Genomic DNA, 12,643 nt, shown 5'->3' with positions numbered 1-12,643 from the left:
AAATGCAAGAGACCCACAGAGAACTGTTTCCCAACAGACATTAGTCAACTTTTCAACTGTAGTCACTAGTTTTAGAGCCCAAACCAGATTTTCTTTTAAAAATTCACTTTAATCTATTTAACAAACATTTGTATACAGTCAGGGACTAATTTATAACATGGTTTCTATTCATTTCAGCCACGAGAAAACACCAGTCATTATTAAAGGTATCCATCCATAAATTACTTTTATTTCTCATTAAATGAGCACAGAGTCATTAGCATATTAATAACAGATATGTTTATTATTACATATCCATCAGTGCGGCTTTCAATACCACTTGAAACATGCATATCATCCTAGAGACGGATCAGTTTTCCAGTGCTTCTTATTTGATACACATTACTGCAAAGCCATTATAAATTACTGAGGAGGTATTTGGTTAAAAAAATAAACAATAAATCATACTGCCCATATGAATCAACTCTTGTTACTGGACAAGAGTTTAACAGTATTTATCTGGTAATTCCTATGTTAACTGGAAAACATCACAGATGTATTGCCGTAATTTTCTTTTATATTGATGTAACCTACATATTTTGCAGAATTTTATAAAGTCATTCGTTATTGTAGCAGGTAGTTTAATGCAAAGATTGTACTCAATTGGTGAAGGTCCAACAAAACTAAATATTTTAAATTAAACCAATTATCAATGAAAAACCCACTGACACATAATTTTTTGAAAATATCTATATTTAGTCATGGCAGTAAAATAATTCTTTCAAATTAAGGCACTAAAAGGGCAATGCAACTCCCATTGAAAGTGTTCTAAGAATAATTTACATTTCAAACAGTGCATACATTTCTTACATGTTTGTTAACTTAATGTCTTTATCACTTAAAACCATAAAGAAATACATTACACAATTACAGAAATGATGTACCCCACAAAATGCTTTTAAAACTTGGTTCTTCTGTACAGTTAGTTCCTAACGTCTCTAGTAGTAAAATAACTCAATATGGCTTGGCAAAAATGCATAGATTAAATGTAAATTTTTATTTATTTTTTTGCCTTCTCCCATTCCCCAATCTATAAACGTGCTGAAACACATACAGTATTTTGTAAAGCATAATGTAAAATATTTATTCTCCATAAGTCCGCCGCGGGCAATCAAAAGTGAGGCTTTTAAATTCTACAGTGAGGGCACTGAAGTCAAGTGATGTCACTGCTTTCTTAAAATAGTTTTGTATAGTCTTGCAAGAGTACAAAGACTGAAGTCATTTAAAAGAATTTCAGTTGTCTCATTTTGAGATATTTTCTTTACTCCTTCCATGAGCTGATCTTCATAGTGATGGCCATTCCACTTGAAAGTGAAAGTCCCTTCCTCTCACTCATATGAGGAAAACTGTGTTCTATCATGATTGACAGGCGTTTTCTTAGAAATTCAAAAAGGCAGCACCTTTTTAAAAAAATATATCTACCTAAGCTTTCCCCAATTGTACTTGCATTACATAGTAATAATTAATCTAATCTACCTGTAGGCAAACCCGCAATTAAAGACAAAAAAAACAAAAAAACCCTCAATGTGCTTTTGTGCCAAAGCAAGGACAGAAAAATAGCAATCTTAACCCTGAAGCCTGTGATATTTGTGTCAAAGGAACAGCCTGTCTGCTCTGCATGGTTAAAGAAGCCTGGTTTATCAGGTAGCATTCCACATGATTCCACAAGGCGTTAGGTCACATGGTTAACTGCTGGGGACAGAAGGGGGGCAGAAAAAGAAAAAAAATTGTAATTAAAGAAATATACTCAGTTTAAAAATACAAGAAACAAAATTGCAGGGAAATGTACATATATATTATTATTATTTTTTAAGATTTTATTTATTTGAGAGAGAGAGAGAGACAGCACGAGAGGAGAGAGGGTCAGAGGGAGAAGCAGACTCCCCACTGAACGGGTTGCCAATGCGGGACTTGATCCATGACCTGAGCCGAAGGCAGTCGCTTAACCAACTGAGCCACCCAGGTGCCCATACATTATCTTTATATGTGATTAACAAATACACAAAATTTGGAAAATAGGAAAAAGAAAAATATATTTAGCATTATTTTCTTCTTACTTCTACTCTATTTCAAACACATGGTGTTCTTTTTTGGTTTGCTTTTGTTTTTTACAAAGCTATAATTCAACTTTAAATAATTTCGGATACAGCTTTACCCTATACAGGAGAGAGGCGATAGCACACTGGCGTAGCAAGGCGGCTGAAGAGTACAGAAGGTGTAATGCCTGTTAGGCATTTCAAAGAATTAGACTCTGTTATTGATAATAGGGAGTAAAGAAATGGGATGAATTAAAAATGGTTTTAAGTCTGCGTGGAAGACTTGAGTGACATTAACAGAGCGGCAAACAACGTTAGGTCCCAGCTTCTAGATTAAAACATTCCTCTTAATATAGGGATTAAACTCTAGGAAAGTTGGTATTTGGTACGGGAGAAAAAACTTAGGCTTTAGAATGGATAAAAATAGGTTTCAACCCTGACTACGCCACTAGCTTGATGTGTGATCTTGTTGAAGCGGCTTAATTCCTCTGGGCCTCATTTATTCGTGTATACAATGAGAACTTCATGAGGTATCTATCATAACTTCTCTTCAGGAAAGGGTTTAATTATGTTCTGTAATTGTTTATTACAACATATAAATATTTTTGAAAAATTCAAATCCAGTTAAAAAAAAAAAGAGGGGGATACTTAACTGGGAAGTTTATTTGCAACACCATCATGACTGATACCAAATAATTTTGATTAAAAAAACGTCTATGCCAACATAGGTGAATTTAAAGAAAAGAAGAGCAAAGTTTTATATGAATCTATTTACATTTAAAAAGGGTGGCAAACCACAAGGTGTTTAAAACATTAAGGGCTAAGTATGTGTCATGTATACCAACCAATGACAGTAAAATCTGACATGGACCTGGAACTAAATATGACACTTATAAATATTATTAACTTTAAACAGGAATCGAACTAATTTACAAAGTCATTTTAAGTCATATTTTATAAATATTTAGCTACACATGATGCCTTCTATAGGGAAAATAATTAGATTTTAGATTTCAACATATATTAACGAATCACTTTCATGCTGTCAAAGAGGTTAACACTGCAATCTTTACCTAGTTTTTCCAGATGTATTTTTGACCACTTTTCGGAAAGACTGATTTGCAGCAGATCTTGTAGAAAGCGTTCGAGGGGATGCACGAACAAAACCAGAAGGTGGATTCTTAGGGATCTTCTTTACCAAATGTGTTACCCACTTTTTTTGTTCATCCTGAGAACACGCTAACAGCAGCATATCTCTTGCTGATGTTACATCATAACTTACTATGTTAAAAAAAAGAAAGACACAAAGTCATACAATACCTAAAATGGCTCTATTAAAGCACAATTTTATAAGTTCTTAAAATTTTGAAAGATTTATTATGCTTAATTAAGCTCGGACAATATCTCTTTCTCCTTATAATTAAGGCTGAACATTTAAAAAGAAAAAATTAGTCACAAACTATTAAGAAAAATAAAGTAAAAACAGAAACACAAAAAATGCAGAAGTGAAAGAAATTAATGTATTCTTAGAGGATAAGTTTCTTATCTTAAAATAGCTATTGCCTGTATTCTTTCCGTCAGGCTACCTCTGCTAACCTAGCGCACATTTTGTCTATGACCCAGCATGTTGGTCTAGGCAGTGAAAACCAGACAAAAAGAAAACAAGCACAAAGTAAAAACTCACGGAGGAATAATACAGTGGAACTCACTGATAGCCCTTCTCTCCAATTTAGAGTAATTTCTTAGAGGTATGTTTTTTATAAGGGCGTAATTCTCTTTAAAAACATTATGTTCAAAGCAAAATCTGTAACTGTGAAATGACAGCTGCATGTTGCTCCACCATGTCAAAATATTACTTCTTACAGCCTCTTTTCAAATTGGTGTAGAAAACGCTACACTTGAAGAAGTTATTTAAATGGGACTTAATTTTCTAATTTTTTAATAAATTGAAAAAAATTATTTTTATGCCTTACCTTTACATGGAGAAATTAAGTCCTCTTTCTTATCTAAGTGATCTCTGTGGCACTTAACATGGCATCTTCGACATTCTAGGGCAGGAGGTGGCTTAAAAACATGCCAGAGAGGTTTGGCACAGGCCTCACAGTTGGCAGGAAAGTGGTAGAGTGTAGGAATGAACTCATGGCCTTTGTGGTTTTGAAAATTAGTCTTTTCAGCTTGTTGTACTGGTTCCATCTCTACATCTTTTCTACATTCGCCTTCATTTGCATATAGTATCTACATTAGGAATGGTAAAATGAAGATTTTTTAAAGTCTTAATTTGTACATACAAGTTTCAAATGTATAAAAAGCACTGGTGTGTTTGTATTTACTGCATAAAATGCACTTAGTACTTAAGTAAAAGATCTTCCAAAATTAGAATTTATGGCTTTTACCTGGAATATTTTAGGAATTTCTTCAGTTTCAGCTCTGTAAACATCTCCTTGAGTTACTGGTCGAACGTGAAACAGTTTACTAAAATGAAAATAAGTATGATACAAGCTATTATAAAAACTCATCTACAGTAAAAGACAAACATTTCATTAAAGAAGACATACAGATAGCAAATAAGAACATGACAAGATGTTCGACATCATTACTCATCAGAGAAATGCAAATTAAAATCACAGTATCACTACACACCTATCAAATTTAAAAACTAAAAATAGTAATAACACCAAATGCTGATGAAGATGCACAGAAACTGCATCACTCATACAATTGTGGCAGAAATGTAAAAACTGCAGAGCCACTCTGAAAAACAGGATGGCAGTTTCTTACAAAACTAAACAAACATATGCTTAACATATGACCCAGCAATTGCACTCCTGGGCCTTTATTACAGAGAAATGAAAATTTATATTTATACAAAAACTTGTACATGAATGTTCATAGCAGCTTGATTTATAACAGCCAAATGCTGAAAACAACCCAAATGACTGGTTAAACAAACTGTGGGATAGTCATACCAGGGAATACTACTCAACAATAAAAAGAAACAAACAACTTGGATGAATCTCAAGAGAATTATGTTGAGTGAAAAGAGCCAATCTCAAAGGTCACATACTACTTGATTCCATTTATATAACATACTTGAAATGACAAAATTACAGAGATAGAGAACAGAGAACAGGTAGCCAGGGATCAGAGAGGGATGGAGAAAGGGCACTTGTTATGGCCACAAAAGGGTAGCAAGACGGGTCCCTGTGATGGAACTATTCTGTATTTGGTCATGATCACATGAATCCATGTATGTGATAAAGGCATACAGATTGGAAAGAAGTACATGATTCTATTTGTAGAAAAGTCCTATGGAATCTACCAAAAAACCCAATAAAACTAGTAAGTAAACAGCAAGATTAGAGGATTCAAGATCAATATATAAAAATGAATAGTACTGGAACAACCAGATATTTGGAAAAACACACACCTACACATTCAAAACTAACCTCAACTGCAACCTCTTACCAAACACAAAAGTTAAGTTTTTAGATTAATCATAACTTAAATGTAAAGCCTAGAACTATAAAGCTCCTAAAAGAAAACACAGAATAACTTTACAACCTTTGGGCAGGCAAAATTTCTGAGACTACAAAAGGCTATAATTCTTTTAAAAAATTGATAAACTGGCTTCCATTAAAAGATACCATAAAGAAACTGAATAGGCACATATAAATTTATATGAAGCTCTAGAATAGGCAAAACTCAGTAATTAAATTCAGATCATCTTTTTCCCCCCTGAGAAGGGGTATAAGTGGGCTTTTAGGGTGATGGAAATATTCTTCATCTTGTCATGGGTAATAATTACATATAGGTGTTTACAACTGCCAAAAGTCAGTGAACACAACACTTAAGATGTATGCATTTTATTACATAAAAATTATACTCAATACAAAGGTAAAACAACCAACTTTCATCAATCTGAAAGTATTGAACTTTTTTTTTTTTTAAAGATTTTATTTATTTATTCAACAGAGATAGAGACAGCCAGCGAGAGAGGGAACACAAGCAGGCGGAGTGGGAGAGGAAGAAGCAGGCTCATAGCAGAGGAGCCTGATGTGGGGCTCGATCCCAGAACGCCGGGATCATGCCCTGAGCCGAAGGCAGACGCTTAACCGCTGTGCCACCCAGGCGCCCCTGAAAGTATTGAACTTTTGAAAGTTGAAAGATGATGCCTTTAATATTAGTGTTTATGTATTATTCCACTGAAGTTGATCATTTAAATTTTCACAACTACTGCTTCTTTAAAACATTAGGAAACCAAAACTATGGTACTGGCACAAAAACAGACACACAGATCAATAGAAGAGCATAGAGCCCAGAAATAAACCCATACTTTTATGATCAATTAATCTACAACAAAGGAGGCAAGAAAGCAAAACAGGAAAAAGTCTCTTCAACAAATGGTGCTGGGAAAACTGGACAGCTACATGCAAAAGAATGAAACCGAACCACTTTCCTTCACCACGCACAAAAATAAACTCAAAATGGATTAAAGACCTAATGCGACCTGAAACCATAAAACTCCTAGAAGAAAACATAGGTAGTAATCTCCTTGACATAAGCCATGGAAACATTTCTCTAGATAGGTCTCTTTGGCAAGAGAAAGTAAAGCAAAATTAAACTATTGGGACTACACTACCAAAAAAGCTTTTTAGACAGCAAAAAACAAACAAACAAACAAACCATAAACAAGACAAAAAGACAACCTACTGAATGGGAGAAGATATTTGCAAATGATATATGCAATAAGGGGTTAATATCAAAAATATATACAGAAATTACACAATTCAACAGCACTCCCCCCAAAAAAATCCAATTAAAAATGGGCAGAGGAGGGACACTTGGGTGGCTCAGTTGGTTAAGCATCTGCCTTCGGCTCAGGTCATGATCCTGGGGTCTTGGGATCGAGCCCCACATTGGGCTCCCTGCTTAGCAGGCAGTCTGCTTCTCTCTGTCTTCCTCTGCCCCTCCCCCTGCTTGTGCTTGCTCACACACTCTCTCTCACTTGCTTTCTCTCTCAAATAAATAAATAAAATTTTTTAAAAAATGGGCAGAGGACACGAATAGACATTTTTCCAAAGAAGACATACAGATGGCCAAAAGACACACGAGAAGATCCTCAATATCAGTAATCATCCGGGAAATGCAAATTGAAACAAGATATCATCTTATACCTGTCAGAATGGCTAGAATAAAAAATATAAGAAATAACAAGTATTGGCAAGGATGTGGAGAAAAGGAACCCTCATACACTGCTGGTGGGAATGCAAGCTGGTAGAGCCGCTGTGGAAAAGAGTATGAAGGCTTTCCAAAATATTAAAAATAGAATAGCCATATGATCCAGTAATTCCATTACTGGGTTTTTACCCAAAGAATATAAAAATACTAATTCAAAGGAAAATATGCACCCCTATATTTATCTCAGCATTATTTATAATAGCCAAGATACGGAAGCAACACAAGTGTACAACCATAGGTTGAATAGATTATTCAGTCACAAAAAAAAAGAAAAAAAAAAAAAAGAAAAAAGAAATCTTGCCATTTGCAACAACATAAGTGGAGCTAGAGAGTATAGTACTAAATGAAATAAGTCAGTCAGAGAAAGGCAAATACCATATGATTTCACTCATATGTGGAATTTAAAAAAACAAAACAAATGAACAAAGAAAAAAAGAGACAAACAAAAAAACAGACTCTTAAATATAAGAGAACAAACTGATGGTTACCAGAGGGGAGGTGCGTGGAGGGTTGGGGGCAATAGGTGAAGAGAATTAGGATTACACTTATTGTGACGAGCACTGAATGATGTATGGAATTGCTGACTCACTACATTGTACACCTGAAACGAATATAACACTGTACTAAGTTAATTATACTTGAAAAAAATTGGGAAATAAAATTTCAGTACTCTTCGGTAGTTGCTTAATTCTTTTTATATTCTAGCTATAACTGACTTCACAAATGTTTAATTCCAAAGGAATGGCAATACTTCATTGTAAGTTTATATTTTTCATGAATAGCACCCACCACATTCACTTTGAATTTATATCTTGTTGCATGTTTCACCTTTTCTACTACTAGTGTGTTATGGAACGGTCTTACCCATCTTTGTACAATCTATAGCACCCATGATGATATAGGCAGCAGTGCTTAAGAAATGGTTTTAGAATGAATACAAAGGAAAAACCCTAAGCTTATTAAGGCCTCTATTAAAAACAAAAGATACATTTCCTTAAGAATGACTACATAATTATATACAGTACTTTTGAAGATGCCCTCAGAACCTAAAACCAATAAACATTTGAAATAAAAAATTTGTCTTTAGAATACATGAATCAGCTATGCAAAATTTTCCCTCTCACATTTTGCTAAAGATTTAATATAAAGTTTTAAAGTTTGTTAAGAAAAGTAGGTAACATCATTTAAATAACAAAATATAAACTAAATTCTCAGTCTAGGGGTGCCTGGTGGCTCACTCGATTAAGCATCTGCCTTCACCTCAGGTCATGATCTTAGGGTCCTGGGATGGCGCACGTGCATAGGGCTCCCTGCTCAGCGGGGAGTCTGCTTCTCCCTCCGCCCTCCCCCTGCTGGTGCTCTCTTTCTCTCAAATAAATAAAATTAAAACCAACCTAAATTGTAAGTCTAAAAATAATTATCATAAGTTAACATTTAACTGATTTAAAATTCAACCAAAGGCAACTTACTCTATGTCCAATACCATGGATGGATTGGATTGTTCCTTATCTTGTTCATCATTATAGAACAAAATTTTTTTGCTGCTTACCACAACATACTGAAATGAGAAAAAAAGGGGAAGATATATATAAGCAATATTAACTTGGTTTAAAATGATAAGCACAGTACTTGACATTTATGTCTAAAGTGTATTGGATTAATCTGAGATCAATGCTAATAAGAGAGCAGTTAAAATACAAGTTCTATGCTTTAAAAGTAAAATATATAACAGAATATCAATTAGAAAAAAATGAGGCATATAATACCTGTTTCTTCCAGCCATATCGTTTGATATTTCCTCTATTTGGTATTGAAAGCCAACCTTCAATTCTTGACTCTAGGAGAAAAAGAATACACAGTCTTCAGTCTTAAGTTGTAACAAGAGGGAAAAGCTGTTACAGGTTGTCTGATAGCATGCAGCAACAGGCATTTGAACACAGCTAAATGAATAAGTGCTACAATTTGCTCTTCCATGCTTCAATCACACAAATCAACTTTAATGGCCATACAAATATTGCAGAAAAAAATCCCAAGCCACTTTTCCCATAAAATCAACATTTAGTACTCAATTATAAAAGTATGAAGTAAAACAATACCCTTAAGAGCCAGGCAAGACTGGAATGGATTGCAGCTTAAATGGGATATGATACAGAAGACTTTAAATATCATTTGACACTCATAAAAATACTTAGCAAAAAAAAAAAAATATGCAGCAAGTGGAACAAATCAGAGCGATGATTTACACAAGAAAGAGCAAGCAAAAGTACAGAGAAGTGTCCTATTACTCACAGAAGATAAGAATAGAAGATAAATAAATAAGGAATGCAGGCAGAATCAACTAGATATAAAGAATAAGAGACAAGCATTTTATTTGTTTTCTCAGCACAATATTCTGATAAACTTTTTGGTAAAACACCGACAATAATTTCAATAAAACTGTCCAAATCTGGTTGGGGGGTACTTAATTCTAGAGTTAAGTTCAAATGCAATTCTTACCAAACGAAAGAGATATAAATAAAGTCTTTTAAGTATGTTATACCAGAATTTAATAAACAGCAAAAGAACATAGAATTGAGTTTGTCAGCTGCTAATATTTTAACCAGTTTGTGCATACCAGAAATTCCCTGACAAATTCAATCAAGGCATTTAAAAATAAATATTACTGTTTAAAAATAATTAATGTTTATAATTAATGTTTATTAGAAATAACTGGAGGAAAAGGGGACTCTGTCAGAAACGATTATATCAGGTTAGAAATAAGAGCATTTAAGTATTTTATCTATCTTATTATATCTAAGACACAATAAAATAGAAAAGTAGCCAATTTTCAAATATAATGCTCAAATCATGACCCTAACGGGAATATATAATGCCCTTCTCCACATAACTTAAACTGCTGTAAAACATCGTAGAGTAATTATAACAACAATATGTAACATTTACTGAACATTTATGGCTCAACATGTGCTTTCCAGGTAACATCTTGCATTTAATCTACACATTATCCCATGAATATACGATATTATATTCCTATGAATACAGGATAGGATAGCTTCTACTTTCATTCTCCATTTACAAATGAAGATCCTAAGGCTTAGAAAGTAAAATGACTTGCTCAAGGGTATACTCTATCAGTAACTGTCAAAACTGTAGCGTTTACCCTGGCAGGCTAATTTTCTGAGCTTGTGTTCCTAGAACACAATGCTACTCTGTCCTTTAACTAAAAAGCTTTGCTGTTAATTGAATCGGAAGTAATATTCTTTTTTTTTTTTTTTTTAAGATTTTATTTATTTATTTGACAGAGAGAGAGACAGCCAGCAAGAAAGGGAACACAACCAGGGGGAGTAGGAGAGGAAGAAGCAGACTCCCAGCGGAGGAGCCTGATGTGCGGCTCGATCCCAGAATGCTGGGATCACGCTCTGAGTCAACGGAATATTCTTGTTCCAACTTCTTCCATGCACCTAATGTCCTTTGCGCTTTTGTTATTCCCCTTCATCTAAATTGTAGTTGTTAAGGTGGATAAAATAACGAGAAGCCTGAGCTCAAAATGATCCTCCTCTTCTCCCAACTTTTCTCTTAGTTGCTGTTACTTAGTTCAGCAATAATTATTTTGTCTCCTTAGGTAGTTCCTGGATAAGTTTTGTAAGATCAGGGACCATATTGTAACACTATTTTTATACACCCTAAGACATCTGACACACAAGAGTAGGTAGGTACTTGAAAAATATTTGTTATTTTACAATTCTTTTTTTCCCCCCTGAATTAGCCAGTTAAAGTCATCCTCTGTAAATAATGGTTATAATTTAAAAACTGAAGGGCAGTTTCATATGAAATAACATGCAGACGGTTGCTAATCACTCACAAATATTCCATCTTATAAAAGCAACAAGTTATCCCTAGGAAAATTTCCCTTAAGTGTGCCCCAAATTGCAGCTCTTACTCCTCCCAAGTCTATTTAATACAAGCAATTCCTCACAAAAAGGATGTGAAAGTCACTGAAATCTTGACATTTATATAAAATTGTGTATGCCAAAATACCCCAACCCCCAGTTATTTCTCTATGAGAATAAATGCCAAAATTATTTATGCTTTATGGCTCTAAGTTTGGATTAACCTGTCGATGTTTTAATATATTTTCAATCGATTGTTGTAGGTTATGACTTTGTCATTTCAGTGTTCCTACAAAAATTTTGTATGTCAAAGGCATTTTATGAATCAAATAAGCCCAATTATATATTTGCTCTCATTTAAATTAAATGAAGAAATTTGGAACTCGAAAAAAGGTGCTCAGGATATGTGAAGGTTTTTGCCAATTTAAAACACTGGTGTTACAGGAGAGAATTTTAGTTTTTCCTGGTAAATTCCCTTCAGAGAAACAGATGGACTAAGCTTGGGATAAATTAAAAAATACATACAGCTTCTCCTCTATTTCCTTTACTTTCTCCTGTCTTAGATACAAGTTAATACATTATATATATACATATATATACATATATACATATATATACATATATATGTATATATATGAACCTCCTTTAAAACAATGACACTTTTGACCTATATGGCAATCTGAAAGTATAATGTTTTAAATTCCATCTTCTACATCACAAACATAGGAATCAGCTTCTCCCGGTAAATAAATGTTGATGACTTTTAACTCTAGACTATCATCAATAATATGCTATAGAAGTACAAAGTACAAAGCAACTTGGCTCCAGGTTTTATGTTTGTAGAGCAATTTTAATGTACCAAAAAATTTTAGATATGGATTACTGCAATATCAACAATTGATTCCTTTACCTAATAAGAGACGAAGAGGCTAACTATATATAAATCAATATCCAATACAGCCAGTTTAAACATCAAAGCTAACTGCTGAAGGCTACCAAAGTTTACCTGGATAAACACATACTGCTTAAGAAACACAGCTAAGGAACCATCCCAGAATATTTTAATTATATTCAGAAATGATATAAAAAATGAAATTAATCAATGCTCAAGAATTCAGATGCAGTATCTCCAAACCATTGATTAGATTTGGGCAAGTCAGAAGCTCTCATATACTCAAATACTTGGAAACACACTAAGAAATCCACTATTTACAGGTTTAAATTACAGAGACTGAGATAAAGCTAGATGGAAAGAGAATGATGCAGATAATCCATAAGATATAATGAATATTGATAGAATGTTGATATCAAGTATTTTTCCTAGTGCTTCATCTACTTTTACATTCTTTCAGATTATCAGGTCAATGGTTCAAAAGAACAAGGGAGGAGAGGCAGTTATCATGTTAGTCTTTTTGTCATCGAGGCAACAGGCAAATCTTA

At 33.8% G+C, this 12,643-nt stretch overlaps 1 protein-coding gene across 5 annotated transcripts in view; it reads right to left on the bottom strand.

The window, feature by feature from the left end:
* Positions 1–200: 200 nt before the first annotated feature.
* The window catches only part of ROCK1 (Rho associated coiled-coil containing protein kinase 1), a 140,444-nt gene continuing 128,001 nt past the window's right edge, over positions 201–12,643 (bottom strand). For 3 of the 5 annotated variants that reach the window (XM_026496062.4, XM_026496063.4, XM_057313213.1), the window contains 6 exons: positions 9,080–9,150; positions 8,783–8,871; positions 4,469–4,547; positions 4,049–4,310; positions 3,149–3,356; positions 201–1,731 (listed from right to left, as the gene is read on the bottom strand). In XM_026496062.4, the coding sequence (XP_026351847.1) occupies positions 1,725–1,731; positions 3,149–3,356; positions 4,049–4,310; positions 4,469–4,547; positions 8,783–8,871; positions 9,080–9,150 (716 nt within the window). In that variant the 3' untranslated portion in view covers positions 201–1,724. The remainder of the gene's footprint in view (positions 1,732–3,148; positions 3,357–4,048; positions 4,311–4,468; positions 4,548–8,782; positions 8,872–9,079; positions 9,151–12,643) is intronic. The other 2 variants (XM_026496064.4, XM_048218443.2) reach the window with 1 other exon arrangement.

Source organism: Ursus arctos, unplaced genomic scaffold, assembly GCF_023065955.2.
Source record: "Ursus arctos isolate Adak ecotype North America unplaced genomic scaffold, UrsArc2.0 scaffold_17, whole genome shotgun sequence".
Taxonomy (NCBI): domain Eukaryota; kingdom Metazoa; phylum Chordata; class Mammalia; order Carnivora; family Ursidae; genus Ursus; species Ursus arctos.
This window is presented reverse-complemented; position numbering and strand designations above follow the sequence as displayed.